This window comes from Passer domesticus, chromosome 3 (genome assembly GCF_036417665.1).
Source record: "Passer domesticus isolate bPasDom1 chromosome 3, bPasDom1.hap1, whole genome shotgun sequence".
In the NCBI taxonomy this organism is placed as follows: Eukaryota; Metazoa; Chordata; class Aves; order Passeriformes; family Passeridae; genus Passer; species Passer domesticus.
In genome coordinates, this window is record NC_087476.1 from 88665064 (window position 1) to 88688702 (window position 23639).

The 23639-nt window shown below is 36.5% G+C and overlaps 1 protein-coding gene across 4 annotated transcripts in view; it reads left to right on the plus strand.

The window, feature by feature from the left end:
* The window catches only part of USH2A (usherin), a 391511-nt gene that overhangs the window by 103012 nt on the left and 264860 nt on the right, over window positions 1-23639 (plus strand). For all 4 annotated transcript variants that reach the window (XM_064414216.1, XM_064414218.1, XM_064414217.1 and 1 more), the window contains 3 exons: window positions 1309-1466; window positions 2727-2871; window positions 12746-12976. In XM_064414216.1, the coding sequence (XP_064270286.1) occupies window positions 1309-1466; window positions 2727-2871; window positions 12746-12976 (534 nt within the window). The remainder of the gene's footprint in view (window positions 1-1308; window positions 1467-2726; window positions 2872-12745; window positions 12977-23639) is intronic.

Here is a 23639-nt window from a genome sequence, read left to right on the forward strand (position 1 = left end):
AAGTTCTTGCTCTGGTGGCTTATCTTGTAGTCCAGGTTCCAGGTATCCAGAGAAGCATATTCAGAGGAGCTTCAGTGGTTCTTGGTGTTTGCAAAAGCCATCTGTTCCAAGACTTGGGGTGATCTTTGTTTGACCAGTGATATGTGTGTGGGCAGTTGCTTCTTCACGCAGTTTTCCGAAGTGGGAATCTTTGTCTGGGCGCGTTTAACCAGAATGAGCAAAGCAGATCTCTTATGCACCAGGTCTGCAGTTAACACCACCCTGTCGCTTCCTTCTGTGCTTATCTCATGGCTAAGTCTTTTGTGTTTGAGTCAGCCAACTGTGCTCTTTAACTCCTTAACGTTCTTCATGGGCTTTTATAGGGGCCAAGTGTCATAATATGGCCCCTTTTTATCCAAGTGTAACCAGTTCGCCACCTCTTGTATTATGACCCTTCTCTTCAGATTTTCAAAAGGGCTTTGGCACATGATGTATTATTTCAAATATCAGCAATTTATTTCAATGCTTTCAGTAGAAGTCTATGGTTTTCAGACTGATTAAGCCTATGGTTAACAATTAAACATCCCTCTTATATTACTTATGCTTTTGTTTGGTGTTAGCTTGAAAATCATGTCCTCAGTCATTTACTTGAGCGAAACAGCAGGCTAAACTAATTCCTCCTTCAAAATGAGCCTTCTTGCTTATCTGTTCCTAAATATTATATGTTATAAAAGTGTTAAATTGTATTTGGGAAGAGGTCCATTAGTGCAGTTGTTTGTACATAGCAGAAGTGCTGTGAGTTGGTACCCTATTATTACAGAGGAATCAGGTGGGGATTTAACTGCAGTGCAAACAATCCTTTAACAGATTTACTATGGAAGACAGGGGAACTGTTTTGTAAGAAGTGAGAGACATGTTAATTTCAAACTGGCCTAGCAAACTGAATTGCTTTTAAGATGCTGAAGTATTGAACGCTTTTTGCTTTTATCAGTTTTTTCCCATGTTGCATGAAGTTTTTCTTCAAGGCTTTTTCATTTGTATGTACTTTCCTACCTGCTACAGGGGATAGGACTGTAGTGCTGATTAGTATTTCTTTGAAGACGCAGTCAGAGTTTTAATCTGCATTCACAGCCAGAGTAGAAAACAGGAGAATGGTAAGTGAAGTACTTACCAAAATAAGGTGAAAATTCCAGCTAGACTTGAAAATAAGGTTAGAAAAGGAAAAGAAATGATTGTCTGAAATGGTGTTTTACAAGTACAATGAGGAAGCTTGCATTATACGTATTGCTCACGTATTTTAGTAATATTATTAATTTAACTTTATTTCAGCCCCAGCGTTCATGCCATCTCCATCAGTATTCCCTCTTTCACCATATTCCCTTAATGTGTCATGGGAAAAACCTGAAGATAATATATCAAGAGGAGAAGTGATGGGGTACAGCATCAGTTTGATGACTGAACAAAGGTCCTTGCCACCATTTTCCCAGGTATTATTGTTACATTGTCTTTCCTTAATGATAAAGTTGATAAAACCTGATGTCCTCTGAGGTGTTGTGATGAATTTTTTCCTTGGTTTGTTTGTGTTCTCTGATCACCTACAGTTTTTATGGAATGCTCTACATCAAATGCTAATGTACTGCATCTCAATTTTAAGCTGTCTTTCTGATCTGACTTGTTTTCAGTAGCAGTTGAGATTCAAAATTAGGAGAGATGAGCTTGTGAAACAAAATTTAAATTACCAGTGATATTTGTATATACTGGTTCTATATTGTTGCTGTACTTGCTAATGTGCTTAAAGCCATATTGTATTGTAGCTGTCTACATTTTCCTTAAAAAGTTACTTGTCTGGATGAGTTTTTGAAGTGGGGAAATCTAAAATACTGGAAAGAAACAGATTTAAAAAGTCAAAATATGTGAATTTAAAGTACTGTTGTAATGTTTGAGTGACTGGGTTTGGCAAACAGATGTCATGGCATTAGTAGTAAGCTGAAAGCTGAGGAATGAGCAGAAACATGATACATAATCAGAATATGGGAGTGGATCTGGTGCTCTCGTATTGTATTTCTCATTCAGAGCTGATTTTGTCATTTGGTATTACCACAGATGGGCCTCAGTTTATTTGCTTATCAGCTGGGGATACTACTGTTCTCGGGGCTGCTATAAAAATACATAAATGCCAATTGCTTCTGGTCACTGGCTTGCAAGATTCTTCATGCTAAAAAAATCTGATAATAAAGATATCTAAAATGCTACCGTTTATTCAGTTCCCCTCCCATTGATAGCTTATAGTGATCTTAAAGTAAAGCAGATGCAAGTGTTTGTAGGTATTTGTTATTCCCCTCCCTCCTAATGCCTGCTAATCATGTCACTCCTTCAATGGTGGTCAGATTTCACAACTTAATAGTGTCATTTTCGTCATCTCAATTGTCGCTGCACTGTTTGTAGTGATAACTGCACCACCACACAGTTTTATGAGGCAATAACTTTGTTTCCTCATTTATCCACTCAGGAACTGGCTTATTACCTCATAAAACAGTGTGATGGGAAGTATTATCACCTAAATCCCAGCTTGTTCAGACTCTCCAAAATAATCCTCTCCCTCAGTTGGTCTATTCAGGCTTTCTCACATCTGAGTGAAGGAACCTGCAAGTTCAGAGACAAGTTTCTTATTAGTGATCATGTCATCAAATGACAGGAATGAAAATATTATTAACCAACTGTTGTCTTCCAATCTGTTTGCTTTGCAGGTTTTACATATAGCCGAGGCTCACGAGCTCTCCTACATAGCAACGGGATTAAAACCTTACAGGACATACAACTTTACTGTTACTCTCTGCAATCAAATTGGTTGTGTAACCAGCGAGCCAGGCATGGGGCAAACCTTGGCAGCTGGTAAGGAAACAATCTGTAGCAAAGTGCAAAGCTGACACACGGTTTAATAATGAACACCATGATGATGGTTCCTAGTTTGATGCACAGTGGCAGGGGTAGGTGTTGTATTAATACAAAGTGACTTGCTTAATTATTATTTGTTTGTTATGACAGATTAAACCCAAAATGTTTTCAGTGGAAGTTTAAGGTACTTTGCTATGGCAGTAGGATTTGTGTACTGCTCTCTCAGTTGCAAGCTGTGATATGTATGGTTTTTATTCATGTTTGTTTAAACAGTGAAGGCACATAAATGTGGCTGCATCCACTCATTCATGCAGGATGCTAAGAAGTTGTTAATTTGTTGTTGGAGGTTTTTCAGTGTGTGTTTGCATAACAAGAAATGTAAAATGCTCCAGCTGTGCCAATGCCTTGCTTAATGCATGCAGGAGGAGATGCATGGCTTTAAGAGTAACTTAGGTACATAGTATCTCATCAGAAGCAGCATATGTGCTTTGGGTCTGCTTTTTAAAAAATGTTTGTTTATTTAGCCCCTGAGAATTGAAATTTTGCTTTGTAGGTATGTATGTACATATCTATGGGAACAGTGCTAAAGAAACTGCATATATGTTCCTGGGAACCTTAAAGCATTTTCAGTCTTCAGGCTAATTTCAGTAGCATTCAATAGTCATGGATTTCAAAGGTACTGCCTACAAATTTAGGGGAAAATACACATCAGTCCAGAACAGAGATGGAGAAAGCCTGTATTTACTTTGAAGAAAGGACTGGCATAAACTCACTTCTTGGACAGCGGGGATTCAAGAGGGTTTTAAGAGAGAAATTTTTAGGAATATCAGCTTTACAAGTCTCTTTATTCATGGAATGAGGTAGTCAGTATGGTTCTTTAATACCATAAATACAAGCTCAAACCCATGCTATGTGACATACTGAAGAAAGCTGACCACTTAGCATTGTGGTTTCCTTTTGTATAGGCATTTAAAACATTAGTTAATGTCACAATATTAGCTAAAATGCTTTACTAAAAATGTTAAGCAATTAGAACTAAAAACGTTAAGCAATTAGTGGTGTTGTCATATGGATGTTGTGATGATGATCTTTACCTCTCTCACGTAATTTCCTCTCACATATGAAAACAGGAAATTTTCTGCTGAAGTGATATTTAAGGTGTTGGGATATTGCCTCTAGTCTGTCCTCAGTTCTTCATGTCTATTTATTTTTATTTCGTTGCCTTTCCTTTTTTTTTGTTTTTTCAAGTGGAGACAGAGCCTTCTATTTGTACAAGTATGACTTTATCCCATTCCACACAGCTATGAGGAACAGTGTTCCAGTCTATGCTGATAACCATGGAAACAAATATTGCCTAAACAGCGCACCTTATTACTACAAATGATCCAACTTTGCATTTATACATTTATTAAAAGATTCAGGAACAATAGCTTAGTTATGCTTGACAGCTTGTTTATGACCATCTCCTCCCTGGTTGTGTTAATACTCAGAGACCTATCACATTAGAGAATACAGGAGAATACAAAATAGCATAGCAGGCATGTCCCCATTTATTAGCTGTTTTGTGGTGAAGCCTTTTCCTACTTACTGTTGTAAGCCTTGAAAGAAAAGAATCAGTGCTGTATTGTGTTCGTTTTATTTTGTATTTAAAGCATGCTATTGCAATCTGTTAAATTTTGGCAAGCTGAAATATGAAAACCTTACATTTTGCATGCAATTTGCATGTGTCTTCCACAAGTCACATTTTTTGTTCCAGGAGATATTTATTTCCTCCTATCCATGTAGGGGTTTTTTGGTGTGTGAGTTTTTGGTTGTTTGTGTGAGGTTTGGTTTTTTTGGTTTTGTTTTTCTTTGTGTGTGTTGTGTGCATGTTTCCTTCCATGAGGCTCTGTAAAACTGTGTTTCCAAAGACAATTTAAAAGAAGCACTGCTTATGTAATGACAATCAAAGGGAGTTAAAACTTGAAACAAAATTGGGAAAACCAATCTCTGACTTTTGTAAAAATAGATATTCAAGTCTTAGTCCATTTCTATCCCTTCTTTTTTTTTTTTTTGTCATTGAGATGTGCAAAATGAAATTAAAATTGTCTTTCTAGGACTGTTGGGGAGTTCTTTTTTATGGAGGAATGTCTCCCTGGCAAAGAAACAGCATACCTGGCTGGATGCCAGTCCCTCTCCATGCCCTGGCAAGGACAGCCTTTTGGAGGAAGTCTTGACTGAAATGTGTTCCAGCATGATGGTCCCCTTGCATCATAACAAAATCCAGGACTTTTGAATTGTGTTTCAAGTTGGGCTAGAGGTGATACTAAATTGGACTAATTCTCCTCTGATCGTCAGGAGGAGGAAAAGAATGATAATGGAAAACCATGTCCACTCACCTTCTGTGTATGGCGTGTCTAGGTTTATCATATGGAACATTTCAATCAATGGGTATCTTGATGGCTGTGATTTTGGCATGTCCAACAGATGTGTATTAGCAAGGAGCTTCTTTTGAAATTGCCAATGGCTTCTGAAATTTGCCTCTAGAAGTCTCAAGTAATTTTTAAGCTTTGTTCAGATCCTTTAGGGTAATTTGAAGTCTAGTTGTAAAAAATATATACTCTTTATAAAAGCTAATATTTTTCTCTGGAAACTTGTGGGGGTTTTATTTTTTCTTTTTTAGTTTGGTGGTTTTTTTTTCCCTTAATACATTGTAAGATGGAAAATGAAAACAAAGGCAGAAACAAGCACATGAAATAGCTAGAAACAAAATTAGTGAGGAAGCTAGAAACAAAATTATTGAGGAAGGATTTTGAGATATGATTGAAAAGATAAAGAAAAAAGACTACTTCACACAGGAGCAGAATTTAAAGATAGCACCCAAGGGAGCAGAAGCATCAGGAAGAGTCTGCTGATTTTTCAGTGAGAAGTCTCTTGGATTATGACTAGGTAAAATCCAGAAGCAAACTTAATGAGTGGATTCATTCTAACTTGCTTCAATATAGGCATCTGTACTGGGAATATCTCATGTGTAGCTTTGCAGGAGTAGAGTGAAAGAAAACTCAAATTGGCCATATGTCCTTGTGTCTGTCAGACTGGCAAAATCACTCCTCCTCACCAATACATACACCCACAATGTCTGTAAATGGTAATAAAGATGACAAATCAGAAGAATGGGAGAGGAGGGTGTGAGAAAACAAAGTAAACTTGCTAAGAATGGAGTTATTTTATATAAAGCCTTGAGTGTTACAAATGCATATCAAGCCAGGAGGGTGAGAGAAATAAAAGAACAGTTATGCCTGATGCTCCAGGAATGGTAAAAATTGTTGGAAGATCAACGTTAGTATAAATGCAGTACTGGGATGAATGATCAAAACAAGTGTAGGAAGGTAATAGAAGAGAATTACCCATCCCTCTTACCTTCAAAGAGAAGATAACTGGACAGAAAGAGAACCTAAATTTGATCTGTTCAGATACAAATGCATAAATAAATAGCAGACTTTTAAATATGCAATTAATTAAGAAGTGTTTCATACTTTTTAATCAGTGTTTTAAATGGTAAATCAAGCAGCTGCAGCTTCCACAATCCTTGTGGTATTTGAAATACTTTGATGCGCTGCGATATTCTGCTCAAGCTATTGAAATTCTTGGCTGATAGATGAGGAAAAGTTCATTGTTGATACTTTATTTGAAAATTTGAAGTCCAATTTGAACTTTGCTTTAGTCTGTGCTATCACAAGATCATCAAGTGAATCTGCATGTATATAACTGAGAGCAATATTAGACAGTAATCATATATTTTTCAACTCAATACACAGAGCAAAATTTTCGTTTATTCTTCTCTCTGGGTTCTGCCATGTTCAAATTCCTATTTATTTTTGAGAATGGCATCCAGTCTGTTTAGGTCTTAGGCAATTTTTTTTAAATTTCAAAAGCAGGTTTTGTTGCATGGTTTTCTCTCATGTACTATCTGGTACCAGTGAGAGACCTGGTCCTTTGAAAGTTTATTTTTGTGACAATGTGTCTGCATGAAATTATGAATTATCAACACAAAACATGCATGTTTTCAACATTGTTCAGTGAGGCAGAGAAATGCCATTTTATTCCCATCATTTTCTGTCATTTCACCAGGATGAAATTAGCCATGTGAATGCTTGGACCAGTACAACTGCTTACGCTACTCAAATCATATAGTCAAAGGTTGCCTTAAACAATCTATACAGCTGTGTTTCATTAGCTGCTGTGTGACTAAGCTTACTTCTTGTAAGCAAGTTTGCCTTTCCTTTGCCCTTAATTTTTTAAAAAAATTCATTTAAAAAGAACTTTTTAAGACATATCAAAGTATTTGACTTGTGATTGTGCCATTTACCCAGCACATTGTATTCATGATCTTTTGCTTTTGATGGCAATTACAAGGTTCAGAAGCTAATTTGTAGGAGATATTCTTCCAGCAGCAGCTGCATCTGGCTTCTTGGCAGACTTCTCAACCAGTTGTATTTGGGGCTTTGGAGTTGCCTCTGGGTGTGTTGGGGTAATTCTGGTCTGTCTTACACTCCTTGTTGTTTTATTTTTGATTACCCTTTTAATCTGAGTAATTTGTCCATTTTTTCCTATTTTCTATTAATGAATAAGGTCCGGTGCAGACCCTTTGGAAAAGCCTCATTTGTTAATGTCTGTCATAAATGGCTTTTCTGCAAAAGGCTATGCCTCAATTTTAAAATCACCAATACCCATTAATCAGGTAGTAAGAAATGTATAGTTTTCTTTGTTACAGAAAAGAAATACGAGGGCCATTTGCTGCTGGCCTGGAAACGCAGATTGTTTTGCATGCATGTACGTAAGTCTCTTCATTGTGAATAGGACCCAAAGTGATTAAACAAGCACTCTTAATATGTTAATTTATAATTTTAATTACAACAATCTTGTATATATAGTCATTAGTGAATACTAATATAAATATTTTTCTACCTTTTTATTCATAATGCATAAACCAATCATCCAGTTACTTCTCGGCAGTTGCCTGTTTCCGTTTCATAATACAATCTTTGTTCTTAGTTATGAATGCATTTTGTTCATTCCTGTCTTGAATAATCCCTCATTAAGCTAGTCACTTTCTGCTCCATGCTAAAAAGGAAAAATTATCATGCAAATGTGGCATGCCATATTAAAAAGCACATTACCAAACACTTTTGTTGCTGTCCTTCAATTAGTTTCCCTTCTTTGAATTTAATTTCATTTGTTGTTAAACTACTGACTTGATGTATGGACTCATGAATTTGAGTCTGCTGCCAAGAATGTAGCAGGAAAAAAAATCAAAGTCTCTTTAGAAAGCTACAGAGGCAAAGCTGAAATGAATTTGCTTCACCTTTGACAAGAACACTTGAGCAACACTGGAATCCTCTGATGATTCAGCTTGGCTAATTATCCAATTATTTATTCCAAGAATAAAGACGCTGTTTTACAATTAGAAAAGTGTAAAGTAATCTGAGAAATTTCATAATGACAGATGACTTAAGTAACTTCTGAGATAAATGGAATCTGCTCAAACTTGTCTTGCCAAGTGTTCAAGCTGTAGTTAAACTGCTCTTTGAGTTTCAGGGAATCAGTAGGGAATTAAAAGTTATTTGTTTCTTCTCCCCTACCAACCACATATTATGCCATAAAATAGCTCAAAACAGCTCAGTTTGTTCTTCTCTCTGTCAAATTTGCAACATTTCTAAGCTATGTTTAAGTTGCATTCCTCTTGATTAAAGCTTTTGGTTCAAAGCAATACTTTTTAATTGCCTAATAATATAAGTCACTTCTTAGGAAAGAACCGTGCATTTAGGAGTTCATTTGCAATATAACTGAAAAATTCATTGCATGGCAGTAAAACAATTTACTGTTAATTACAAGGAGAAGAATTTGCTGTACCATGCTCACAGATTGCCATGAATCATGCAGCACTCCTAGAGATTTATAACAGATGTGTAAGTGGGATGAATTAGCAGGGTTTAATAACAGAGACACAAATCATGCAGACTTCAAGGAGCTTTAATTGATATACTAGAATGTGACGGGCATGAATCACTCAGCCATTCAACAGCACTGTAACATATGGTCAGCTCAATATGCTGCATCTTAAATCGGTTGGTGAGTCGTTGGTTGTCCCATATGGTGGAAGCAATATATTTTTCATGATTTTCAAAAAATACAGTGGATTACATCTTTTTTAAAAAGAAATATGATTGCAACATATCCATGTTACTAAATTTTCTTTTTATGTCCATTGTGGGTAGGTTTTATTGTTTTATTTTGGGAAGGATTCCAAAATGGACTCTAAAGAATCTCTTATAACTCAAAATGTTGTCGGAAGATGTAGGTATTATTGCTTGACTCATTTGCTGTTGAAATTACTGATGCCATTGTAAAGTGCAGAAAAGGAGAACATACCTGAAATGCAATGGCAAACTCAAGGTCCTCTGGACTAATTACTGGAATCAAAAATTAAATGCAATACCCATAGTGAGGTGTGCAATTTTACCTGCAAGGTAAACTCCAATATGTGAAGAAAAATATATTTTCTGTAACTTTTTTTTTCCTTGAATTTGGCATTTTTTCTCTTTTATTTTGTATATATGCATTTGGAGTTCAGCAGTTAAAAATTATATACTTCTCGTTGCTTTTATTGTCCTGAACCATTCAGTGTCTACTTGAGAATTTCAGTGGAAGAGTACACAAATACCTACCTACAGTAAGCGGAACAGAAGTTACTCAAACATATGTAAGCCTGTAAAATTTAGCCACAGTGTAAATATGTTATTCCTGGGACAAGAATCTGGCAAAGTATGGAAAAGCTTTAGCAGTTATATTAGTAAACCTGACAGACTTGAGAAAGGAGTATTGTATCCTTAGAACCATGGCTGCCAGAATTTAATGTCAACAATTAAAATTTATTTTGATCCTTACCTAGTGTTTATTACTGTTTGTATACACAACAGACCTTACTAATACAGAGATGCACTATTAGATGGAATTACCATCTGTTCAGAGCAAAATGCTGGCATCTGTCTTTGAGCCTAAAACTAAAATGATATTATTTCAAACAAAACAAAATTAACTGCTCTTTACTTACCAACTTCATTTTTGTGTACATGTGTGTGCATAAACACATGGGAAAGGCTTGTTTGTAATGACCTGTGTAGCAACATCTATATTTAGATATATGACTTCAACATAGGCTGTATGGACCATCTGTCTTTATTGGTCTTTTCTATGCCCTCTGCTACACAATGGCATGCAGCAATCATGGGCTTTTAAATACTGTTTTAGCCTTATAATATATTAAATATGTATTATATAGCAAGACATTAAAACTACATAATTAAAATACACAAAAATGTGACTTTGAATGCACTAAAATGCAGTATGCTCATTATTTTGACAGATGTGTCTTAACAGAACGTGACTAAAAAAAATTAAATAGGCAAAATTATACTTGATTCATCTTTCAGAAAGTAGCTACAGGTACCACAGTGACACCTTTAGGAAAATACATACTGAATCTTTTAATGTTGAATATTTTTAATTTCAGCATTTAGTACCCTGCTGGGCTAGTGCTACAGATTTATTTCAAGACCTTCTGGTTTTGTGTGCAGTTGGGTTTTCTGTTTGGATTTTTTTTGTTATGTTTGTTTGTAAATACCTATGTTACCTATTATGCACAGTTTTGACGTGCTGATGTGCTGTCTTGATGCACAAGAATTCTCAAGCATCAAGGAGACTGTAGTTTAAATACTAGTGCTATAGCAAGGATGTTACTTTCTGAAAGGGTAGTCTTGTGTTCCATATATCACAAAATAATAAATCGCGTCATGCCAGTGTTTAATGCGTGTACACAGTGCATTAACTGTAACTGTAGTACATTTATTTGTGCTAGAGGAGACTGGAAAATGATTAAAAAATCAATACTTCCCTGTCAGAGAAGCAAGTGTTACGATGCATTTAAGTAGTTAATTGCATAAGCCCCATAAAAGCTTCAGGTTTGGGTATCAGAGATGCCATAATTATGGTCCAAGCAACTGCCATTTATTAATACTAGACTTTAAAGGAAGATGTAGTTATTGTCATGAGTACTAGTCAGCTGTATGCATTTTAAAAATAATGAATTTTAGCATTTCTGTTTTGCCATCAGTAATCTGAACTGGAGGGCTGAACCTCTTCAGTTTGCATTTAAAGTGCTGACGTAGGCTGGTTCCCTCAGAGGTGAAGTTTTGATTGTTAAGCCATGTTTTCTATTTAAACTTGTGCATTAATACCACAATTCATTAGTGCTGTGCCCTACTTATGCAGGCAAGCTTATGACCTCACACTGCATTACTTCAATTTTGACATTGTAAATTTCTACCATCGCGTGAGATACTAATTAGACTGTGAAGTCATAAATGATACCTAAGCAAGAATTTACAGCACATAGTGCCTTTGGCAGTTTCCCAGTTCCCCCTCTCCCTGCTTTCTCCAAGAATATCTATCAAGTTATGGGGTGTGGGGAAGAAAGAAAAAGAAAAAATAAAGAAGTAATATACTACTGGTAAATAGGAAAAATGAAAAATGTTTTAATGATCTTGGAAATGCAGGAATATTTAAAAGGATGTTATTAATTCATTTGAAATGAAGCAATCTCTCATTCTCTAAAGAACTCATGCTATGTACAATGCTGGGCTGTGAAGTAATGTGTCAGACTTTGAAGGCCCATATTTTAATTCAGGTTTTATTGTTCTTGAAAGGCATTTATTACTCTTTACTGTGTCGTTATAGGAACAAGTAATTTTTACAAGTTGTTATTATATTTAGCTTCCTGGGCACAAATGAAGTTCCTGTTGTTAAATCCTTCTCTATATTAGGGAAAGAAGGATGAGAAAAAAGCAGAATAAGATGTATATAGATTCTGTGCATAGCAAAGTGTTCTCATACTTCTCCAGATGACATCTTCTGTTGTTTCAGTGATGGTCCATTTCTTTTCACCTGTAGGACCATCATGTCATTATCCAAACAGGTCATGCTGCTCTCCAGTGGCTTACTGTACATCCTTTTATTAAAAAATGAAATAAGTTTGGTTAATAACTCAGCTATAGAGTAGCTAATGCTATCAGAGTGTTTAAAAGAACCTGAAAGTTTTGGGTTTAACAGTAGGAGGATCATCCTATAACCTAAAACGATCTTATGCTGTTACCTCTGTGGAAGCAGTCTTGTTTGGAGTCCTGGTGTGCACCAGAATTGCTGGAGAAAAATTAGGCAGGGTTGTTGTCTTGAAGTGAGCAATTATCTGAACACAAGCTGCTGTCTGGTGTTCACATCGTGAGAACAATTGGATGGGTCTGCAGGACTGTGGAGAGAGAGCTGTTCTGCTCCTCTTGGTGAGGATAAGTCCAGGGACAAAAGACCCTGTTGTCATGTAGCCTACTGAAATGTAACAAGAGTTACAACTGCTCAAATTTTCCTTTGGTTTTTCGCTTACATCCCCTTGTGAAAGTCATAGAGATACACATTTACAGGGAGTTTGGCATGAGAGGCCCATCAAGGAAGGAAGGAATCCAAATATACTTTTTATGAAGATATTGATTACTATTCTAAAAGAGTATGAAGAAAAACATTTTAGATATAACTATAGAAACACATGTCTAAGGCCTGAATAAACAAAGTATTTCTTGTGCAACTAAAAGCAAGTTTCTCATAAAGATTAAGAATTTTTTTGAGGTTTTTTTTCCTCTCCTAATTAAGCTTCTGTGGATATCTGTGTTTATTCTTAAGATCAGAACATTAAACAGGATGTTTTGCAAAGATTGTTATGTGCAACAAATAATTCCCCAAGTGTTATGGACAATGATACCTAGATAACTTTTTTTATTCACAGCTCCAAGAAAACTTAGTGCCCCTCGTGTTGAAGGCATAAACAGCACAACAGTAAAGATAATTTGGGATGAACCTGAAGAGCTTAATGGACCTTTTCCCATCTACCAAGTGGAAAGGATGGATTCATCTTTAGCTACAATGAATATAGAAGTAACCAAAGGGACCCGTTTCCCAGGAAATGGGTATTACAGATTTGCGAGTTCCACTGTCCCCACCAATACCTACTTTACAGGTAAATGTGTTTAAAGTACTTTGAAAATGTACTAATTGTACTCTGCATTTGTTTTACCATATAGTATCATGTTCTGTAAAACTTTCATGCTAAAGTAGGTACATTCTAATTTATTAAAGTAATGTAATGATTAGTAATGTATGGGCTATTTTGATTCTCACTTAAAACGCCTGTGGAAATCATTGGACATGTGGGATTTTTATTACCTCATGTGTGGACAAAGAGATGCACATGACAGTGATGTTGCTGCATATTTGAGTTGTAAATGTAAGATTTTATTTATTCTTCTGGGATAACAACTTTTTAATTAATGTGCTGTGAATGCTAAGATGTGTTTTGTTTAGTACATTTTTGAGGATACCTGGGGCTGCATAAACACTCAAAAAGCTCTGTCTTCCAGTTTCAGAGCAATTGTGTTGTGATCCTGTTTGTTTTCTTAAGGAAAGAAAAAAGCCTGCCACTCTGGCAGAATTCCACTGTTTCTGGGCCTTAGAGTGTTCCCTCTTTTGTCTTGATTACTTATTTTACTTTAGAACCATGAAATTTTCAGATTGAAGCAGACCTATGTCCTGTTTCTGGGATTCTCATCATTTGCTGATATTGTGACTTCTGGGATAAAGCAAAGATACAGACAGTATGTCTTTTGGAAAAATGAACCTGATTGCACATCTGAGATGTTGTAGCAGTCTGTAAGGGAAATCTTGCATTTGCCTGCATGAAGTATGAATGTTTAAAAGAAGAAACAGCAGAGCTGAAGACTTAAAAAAAAAATATTGTGCATGAAAGATTGTGCATATGTATATTTATCTCAGGTCATGAGAATTACAGCAGGAAGGGGAAAGCCAAAAGGAGTCTAGGTCACTGTAAGAGCTAGCATTAACTAGCACACTGATGGTGCTGGGGCCACACCAGTGGCGGTGACACAATTTAGCGTGGTACTTGTTTGTTAAAAGATAGAAGGGCTGCAAAAACAGTACAGTACTGTGGACATAAAAAAGAATGCTGAAGCTTTGAAGAGCACTCAGCTGACATCCCTTGTCTTCACCACAGGTAATTCTGGCAAGACTGTTTGAACACTCGGTACTTGCAAGCGTGTATGTGCAATTTCAGGTTTTGTTTAAAACAGCAATCAGCTTCTTGCCTTTCTATGATCACTCGGTGAATCTGATTAAAAAAAAAAAGTTGAAGATGGCTTCACTTTTTTTTTTTTCTAGCAAGGTGCTTACTTGACTGATAAATAATAATAAAAAGTGATAATGTGTTAGTTAAATATTGACACTGTGTTGACTGGCACAACCTGTCTCTGTGTGGAAATCTGTAGGAACAGCTGTTGGACTCCTTTCCTCATCCAAATTGCCCAATGGTTTTCCTGACATCAATTTGCACCCTTTACTGTATATTTAGAAAAAACCCCTTTGATATGTTTCTTTTGTTGCCAGTTGTGACTGTTTTTAACCAAGCAAACCCAACACAAATCTACCCAAGTTTTGATTCAGTCTGGGATTTAGTTCTACTCCATAAGCTGAGACTGGTGCCTTGAGTAAAGTTTATTGTGATGGCTGAGATGATTTGAGAGAGTTTGGACAGGCAGGTTAGAAGATCTTAAAATAAAGCTCCCTTCATATTGGCAGCTGATGGCTGATAACGCTGTATGGATAAATATAATTCATCATAGCTTTGGATTGTGTTCTTTCTCTTCTACCAGCTATTAGTCAGAGTATTTGGAGACAACCTAGAACTAAAACACACTAGGCAATTTGTCCAGACATCTGGTAGTAATGACTGACAATCAGATTAAATCAATTTATGCTTGGTACCTAAAAATGTGTAGTTCAGGTTTGGCAACTCAATAAAGACTTTTAGAAATATACATCTGTTTTTTTCTTAGTGGGTCATCTGTCCTTCTTCTAAAACGTGATGGAGGGGAAAATGATAGCAAATCCAGGAGAGTTTAGAAAGACAGACACTTAAGGGGATGAAAAATATTCTTTAACTGCACTCTGCAGTTGTTTAGTTGTTGAGACCCTCTCTTATTACCCATTTCTGAAGAAAAGCAGCTGGCAGTTGTGCTTTATGGATGGAACAGCTTTAGCGTGCGTGCAGCTGTGTACATTTTTGACACAAAAGTGTGCCAGCTTGTATGTGTCAGTCAGCAGACAGATACTCCTCAGTGTGTCTGGGATCTCCCACTGTTAATCCAGAAAAAGATTGATCAGTTTATTCACTGCTAATAAATGCAGTTGTCCTCACTACCTTCTTGGCTGGTCTTACAGTCCAAGGTGCAAGTATTAGGTGCAGGTACATTTTCTGGGAAATTTTCCAAAATCATCTTTAAAAAAAAAAAAGTTATTCAATAAACACTGGATACACTAAGCAGTGTCCTGTCTGTGGCAAAGCCTCCAGCTGCACAGGAAGGTGTGTTTTGAGTACCCATTAGATGAGAGGAAAGCAAGTAAAAAGACTTTTTCTGCTCATACTGTCTACATGCAACTTTTCAGCTGTTCAAACTGTGAAGTGTTTTAGCCATGTATAATGTCATTTCCCAAATGATGCAGACTTGATTTTTAGTACTTATTTGCATTCCTTGAAGTTCATAGATACAACAGCATTTGTTGTATCTAAGTCTTAATGTCCTTGTTTTAGTGAAGGAACTTCTCCATCTCCCATCACTCTGAAAATTGGGGTATTTAGGTTTTTATCTTCATATCTTCATAAGACAACCAAGTGGTGTGATTTAACATATGGTGAGCTGAACTTCAGATTCTACTTAATGTGGGACTTTATACTTAAAAGGATCTCTAGAATTGGCTAGGAGGTTTTACAAATTATTTGTTTTGTGTGGTTTGCTTTTATTGGTCAGCTTGTGTGCTGTGGCTGTGAGTCTGGATTCAGAATGCTGTAGTACCACTGTTGTTTGCCTTTCTGGTTCTCTTGTCATCAAGAGAAGTTATATCTATTTTATACAGGGTGTAGAACTAGCAAGCTTGGAGTTCAAATGTCATTCCTCTTGGATACTACTTGTTTTAAAAGAAAATGATTCATATAATATTGATCAAAATGCAGTCTACTCTGAAGAAAGTTTTGTGTTTGGCCTTGCTTTGATTCCAAGTTTTCTGAAATAGGATAATACACTTAAAAATAAATATGTCTTGCCTGGACTATGTAATCTTTACTAACCTCTACATGATGCGTATTCAGCTCTGTAATAATTAGAAAATAACTATATGAGGTAAGATATTAATATATTAAGCATTACAAGGAGATTTTTTTTTTACAATGACATTTTTAGTGTTGTAAAGTGGTCTTAAAAATGTGTATTTAAAAAATATTTATATCTGCTAGTGCTTTTACTGCCAGGTTCTGGCTCGGATACACAGACATTTCTCGAGTGGAGAATCTTTCCAGTAACAATGTTTTGTAATGAGTTTGCCATGGAACACTGCACAGACGTTGTTGACATTTATTCTGAGAAGAAGTGCTGAGAATGGCTGTGGTCATTTGGTGTCAGATCTCCCCATAGCTCTTCATCACAGTGAACTCTCTTTGCAGTAATGTAGAACAAATTCCGCTCCATGGGATCTTGAGCAAACATTTGATAGTTAGTCAAAGGGGCAGATATTTTCATTAGTTTGTGAAGCCAAATAAACAGGCTTTTCCAACATCCCAACAGAACTTTAAGGCATGCATTATGACTGAATACCAAGAAAATTAACAGGATTAGACATTCTAAAACAATGTGAGAGGAGAGACCAAAGAAAATGATGCAGTTTAGAAAAATGAAGACTAAAAGAAGAAACTGTAATGGTGTTAAATATATAAAATGTGTTGTTTAAAAGAAGAGAATGAACTTTTTGTGTTTACTGTAAGTAATGCAGCAATGCACTCATAATAAGCTTAAAATACAGCAAGGTAGATTGTCTTTTTTTTTCTAGAAGATTCAGGCTAGCTGGGCAAAAGAATTCATTGTTGTGAGGAAGAAATGAAAGCCTGACACTGCAGATTTTAAAGAACAGTTGGATGAACATTTGTCAGGAATAACCTGGCAAAAATTGATTCTGCTTTGGAGTAAGTGGATTGTTTCTGTGACCTCTAAGAATGTTTTCCAAACATATATCCTATTATAAACTCAGACTAACCCAATGAAACTGGGAAAGATGTTCATTTCACCAAATAACTTTTAGTAGGAAAGAGATGCCTTTTTTTTTTCTGATTGACAGTTTTCTTTGTCGAGGGAAGGTTGCATGAGGTGAACAAGTTATCCTTCTATTTTGTTTTTCTTCTTTAGGTATTTTCTAGCATTTCTTTATCTAACTAATGATTTGAGATGGTTAGAAATTAATTTTAATCACTAATTCAGAATAAGGTAATAATTTAGTGTTGAAGAGAAATAATCTAGTCTTCCTGCTCACATTGAGTCCAGCTAGAGCTGTTTAGGGCTTTGTCTGCTTCTTTCCTACATGTGTAGCTAAGTATGTTTCCAAATATTGTTCCAGTTTCCAGTTTGACCCGTCTTTTGGTTTATTTTCTCCCTTATATCCATACCAAATGTTCTGCATATGAACTCATGTCCATTGCCTCTTATTCTGTCACTGCAGAGTCCAGAAATGTGTGGCTTCATCTTCTTTATATCCTTTGGGGAGATAATTCAAGAAAGCAGTAATTGCTTCCATTCTTCCATGCTTAAGACTAAACAAACCCTATTGTCTTAGCCTCTTGTTGACTGTCATGTGCTTTGGCCCCCTGATTGTCTTGGTGCCACTGGATTTGTTCCAGGCTGCAAGTACCTTCTGTATTTTTTTTTGTTTGTTGGTGTTTTTTTTTTTTAATTTTTAATTTTTAAGAAAATTTAATATTTTATTTATTTTATTAAAAAAATATTTATTATTTTTATTGTAATGCCACAGTACCCAAAACTGCACTGTAAAACTTGCATTTCCCTTTGCTGGATTTCACAAGGTTTCTGTCAGCCCATTTCTCCAGCCTGCTAAGGTTTCTCTGTGTTGCAGTGTATCCACTGTAGCCCTTAATTTTAATTTTTTAATTGCCTCCAAACTTTTTGACAGTACACTTCATCCCATCACCTGGGATCCATTTTAATAAATAGAAACGTTAAACAGAATTGGTCCCCGTACCAATTTCTTGTAAATGCTGCCCACTGGGCTTGGTGCTACTTGTCACAAGCCTTTGAGTCTTGCTGTTTAGCCAGTTTTTTACTCACTTTTATAGTCCACCTGTGGTCCATCTATTTCTCCAGATTGATGGCAAGGATTCCCTAATCTGTAGACACAACTTTACACCAAATGCAGTTAAATTTATTTGCTTCAGTCTCATACCAAAATGATGGAGAGAAAGGAAGAGGAGGAGGGAAATCTGGCCTTTTTGTTTAGTTTGGCTTCATGCATTCTTTGTCACTCTGCTGGCATTTATTCCTTTCATAGCTTTTGAAGAATCAGCCTTTTTATTTCATTACATTGAACTGAAGAAAGTAAACAAGATTTTCTGAGGGAGAAACTATTGCAAAAGAAATTCTTACTCCAAGCTTTTGAATACTCTGAGAGAAAGAAAGAGAGCACATTTGTTTTGTGGACTTGAAGAACATACTTTTTGTCAAGGAACCTTTAATATTGGCAATAATTTTTCAGAGTTTTGTATTAAATCATACAATAAAAAGCTCTTGGAGAACTCGCATTTTTTTGTGTCCTTTCTGTCTAGGTTGTTGCCATAGGACTTGTCCTTAGAAATGCTTTTAATTTTCATGCCAGCTTCTTATATTTTCTCCTCTTGTCTTCACAAAAAAATTATTTGAACCCGCATCTTCATCTTCTGTGAAAGAAAGATAAAGATCTCCTATATCACCGTCAAGTGGCTGGCTTCAGTAAGAAAGAGAACCATCCTTTTTTCTGCCTGAGAACGTTTGCACAGAGATTTTAGGTAGAATTTTATCTTAGTACTTAAAATGAATTCAGAGTTTCATCTTGAAAAACACATTCCTTCCTTTCTTCCTTTTGAATCCCAAGAAGCCTAAAGATAGGGAGGGAGAGAGGAGCTGCATATAGAGAAGAAGGAGTGATCTGGCACAACAAAGTGAACTCTGCTGCTTTATGAACAAAACAACTTAAAACATTTTTGAACATGCACAACAGGGACTTAGGCAACAAATAAGCCAGGTTGCTGCTGACCTTGCCAGTGTTACAGGGGTAATATTTTCACTAAGATGAGCTAGTTTTTTAGGTGCCGGCATACTTTCTATCGGTATGAAGTAGCTGCTTTTTCTTACTTTTTCTTTTTTTATTCATTTGTAGCCACCACAGAAGAGAAGAAGAAAACAGAATCTCATCTTGTGTATTATTTTTCATATTTACCTCTTGTACGTTAACAGATCAATTATGCAGCATGAGCTTTGGGCTTACAAGGGCAGTATGTTGAGGTTTTTTCCTGCATCTTCTTGGCTTTAGTGCCAAAATAGATTTTTGCCAGTGTTGTGCATTCTGCACTGCATGTTAAAACCATTTTTTTCTGCTTTTGCATGGTAACTTTCAGAGAACACAGTAGTGTTGTACAAGGGAAGTTGTAAAATCAGGAGCTTTCCCATTGTTATATCAACCTGCCAGTGGAAAGACTCTTTCATAGACTAGATCATGGTTTCATCTGTCTGTACAAAAACCAGTTACAGAATTGGGTCTTTTGATTATCATGAACACACAAGATGACTGTACTTTTTAAAAGAGCAGTTATTCCCTTTTGTCACAACTCTGGTTGGGTGTTTGCTAATTTTGTGCAAACATGATTCACTGCTTTGGAATGTAGTAGGCATTGTCTCTGCAAGCAGCAAACCTAAGAATTAGCAGAAGAAACAGTTATGGAAGTGCTGTTTTGCTTCAGGCATGGTATCTTCTGGGATTCCTTTTGTGCTTGTGCACCGCTAAGAAAAGGTGCAAAATGGAGGGACTCATTGAGGGAGATTTAGGGAAATAAAATTTGCTGAAAATAGCAAACAAAATGAAACAGCTGTAAGATAGAAGCTGCACAAAGCATGATGTTTATTTAATTTAAAAAATAAAGGAGAGAGTGGAAGGTATCAAGACTCTCTTGAAAGCTTAGCATGCTAGAGATCCATGTACTCTGTGTTAAATGGAGGCTGATTTCACTTCAGTTAAAGCAAATAGTACAAATCAAAGAAAAAATGTGTAGCAGGTTGTAACATAGAAAAGAGTAGTTCAATGGATGGCCACCTTTTGAAGAGAATGTGTTAATGCTTCTGGAAATTCTCAAACTCAAATACCTGGTAATGCAGAGATATGTGAAAGAAAAGTGACTATTTCTAACACTTTTCATTTGGTAGAACAATTGTGGTTCTTCCATACTAGTACTTCCGTACTTTTTAAGATTTTTGTGGGATTCTTATATGCTGGTATAACAAACTTATAACCCAACGTACTTTTTGAAAAAGGGACTTAATGAGAAACAAGAGCCAAAAAGTAAAATAGAATTTGGCCCAAACTTTCTTGGCAAAAGCATAATCTAGACAAGATGACCTAGCTTCCAGCTGAATCTGAAAGCATAGGTGAAGCTGATGGTCTAGATTCCAGCTGAATCTTAAGTATTCAGAGCTAGGGGACCCACCACTTCTTGAACATTATTCAAATGGCTGGCTCATTGTGAAATTTTTCATCTTGTGTCCTGGATTATCCCCAGGAGTAGCTTGTACCCATTAGACCTTATCTTTTCCAGGTAAAAGACTTCTTGTAAAAAGGGACTCTCCATTTTCTTTGTAGCCACTCTTTAAATACTGGAACAAGGTGATAAGGTCTCTCTTGATCCTTCTTTTCTCAAGGCTGAGTTTTCTCAGTCTTTCCTATTTGGCAGACTACCCAATCCTTTGATCATCTTTGTCACCATTCTCTGGACTCTCTCCAGTCTGTCCACATATTTTTCACACAGCAGGGACTGAAACTGAACACAGTGTTCTGGGTGTGGCCTGATGAGAACTAAGTAGAGGGGAATAATGACTTCTTTTTCTCTGCTGGAGATGTCCTTGTTGATGCAACCCAGCATCGTGTTGGTTTTGTTTGCCACAGCAGCACGCTCTTATATTGAGCTGCTTGTCCCCAAGATGCTTTTCCACGGAACTACTCTCCAGCTGGGTAGATGCCAGCCTGTACTACATTCCTGGTTTGTGTTTTCCCAGGTGCAAGATGTCATATTTGTCTTCATTGAACTTTACAGGGTTCTTGTTAGCCCATTCTTTCAGTCTATCCATGCCTTCCTGCGGGGTGGCTCTCCCTTCCAAAGTGTCCAGTTCAGTTTGTTGTCATCATCCCATCTCATCAGGGTACACTTGATCCCATCATCCAGATCACTTACGAAGACACTGAACAGCTTTAGGCCCAGTGTTGGTCTCTTAAGTGACCCCTCTTGTGAGAGGTTGCCAGTTTGAAAAGGAGCTATTTACCCTCCTCTGGGTGCTGCCTGACAGCCAGTTCCCATTCACCCCACCGGCCACTTGTCCAGACCATCACACATCAGGTTCTGTAGGAGTAGGCAGTGGCAAAGACTATAGAAAATATGTAGAAAGACTATGTAGAAAGGCTGCATAGAAAGCCGTGGTGAAATTGAGCAGGTCCACTGCTTGCACCACATCCGCTGAGGAAGTTACTTTGTCATAGACTGCAGTCAGGTTGGTCATGCACGATTTGCCCTTGGTGAGTCCATGCTGACTTTTCTCAATTTCGCTTCATCTGATTTGTGGCAGGTCCCAGGAAGGTTCATTCCATAACTTTGCCAGAGACTAAAGTAAGACTAATGGGCCTGTAATTTCCTGCATCATCCTTTAAGCCCTTCTCATACATAGGAGTGACGTTAGCTTTGCTCCAGTCTTCTGGGATTTCCCTTGATCTCCACAGCTTCTGAAAGATTGTGGAGACTGACCTCACAACCATGTCAGCAAGCTCTTGGACCACCCTTAAGTGGATATTATCAGGTCCATCAATTTGTAAAGACCAAGCTCCTGTAATAGTTCATATGCAAATTCTCCCTTTACTGCTGGTGAGCCTAAGTTGGCATCGACCTTGATTTTTGTGCTGGTAAAGATGAGGGTGAAGAAAGTGTTTCACTATTGTTGCTTACTAATTCACCTCTCCTACTTAACAGCAGGCCAAAATTTTCCTTCTCTATGAGGAGTTCCTTCAACAAGGTTGCAGAAAAGAGACAATTACCATTGTATAAGCTGGAGAGATACTTGAAGTGAAATTAATGCTTTCTGGTACATGCCTGGCCCTTATTTAGATTATTTCTATAATGGGTTACTTAGTCCAATGACTTCAGACATTGTGTTTGAATAATACTGAGCCTTTAAATTATTTCTGCTTTTGAGATACAAATTCTTTCCCATATTGTTTTTAAAGGGTGAAAATGTAACTACTGAATTATGTACTGACTAAAGTGTGTGAGGTGTCATGCATTGGTTATGATTGCATTGTGAATTTGATCAGGAAATTTTCATAATAATAATATAAGGAAGCTTTTCACCTTCTAATTGATTTTCAGGACGATTAAATGAAGAAATGAAGACCTTGTCTAAGTATGACTGTCCTTATCAATTACTGGCAGAATAGAGAAATTAAAGGATTAAAAATTTACGTGTGTTAAGATTCAGTATTTAAGGTCTAAAATCAATCAGATCATAGACTGAATTCCATTATGGCAAAACTATCATTCAGGTTTAGACTGTGGTAATTTGGAGGAAAAAAAGAAGCTGTCTGCATTAGTACATAAGGGAAAAATTAGTTTGAAAAATTAAGCATCTAGAGCTTAAGAAATTGAGTTAAATAAGCAGCATGAACTTCATTCAGCTGTGCTGTATTTATATGTTATGATTGCATACAACCAGTTGATTAGAAACTATCTTTCCATAGGCTCTAACTATGGTATGGACCAGCTACTGACTTTTTAAAAACCTCTCTCTCTTTTGTATACAGCTTTCTGTCTGTTTTACTGTACGTGTCTATTCTTAAGTGTATGCAGATTTAATTTTTTTCCCATGCTATTTTCACTGGAGTACCAGAGTACTTTGTAATCATTGATATACATTTTTACAGCACTTACATTGCCAGTTTTGTTTTATAGGGATAGGGACTTAGTGTAAAAAAAAAAAAGAAAAGAAAGAGGAATTAAGTTTTGAGTTTTACATAGGTAGGACCTGAGTATACAGATTAGTTCATATGTTTTAAGTAGTGTTTTCATCAACCTTTCAATACTGAAAGTTTGCCTTAAGTGGTTTACCTCACATTGCATAAGAGCTTCATGGCAGAGCTGGGGACAGATTCCTCCGGAGTGACATTGTACTGTGCTAGCTGTGAAACTGTCCGTTCACTTTTCATACTCCCCTTCCTCTTTCATTAAACATCCACAGAGCACTGCATCAAAAAAGACAGGCTACTGTGCACGAAATCCTTATTTTGCTATATGAATTCTGTTTTAGTTACTGAACATCATAAAATCCTTGAGGCAGATATCTTATGGGAAATGTGTGTTTGTATAATTGTCGACTGTATCATTACTCATCCTCTATTTTGGTATGCATTAATTTCTTGCAGACAGTTTTGGTTTTGCATTACCTAATTTTCAAGTGTTTTACATACTTTTATATATATAGTGTGGCCTA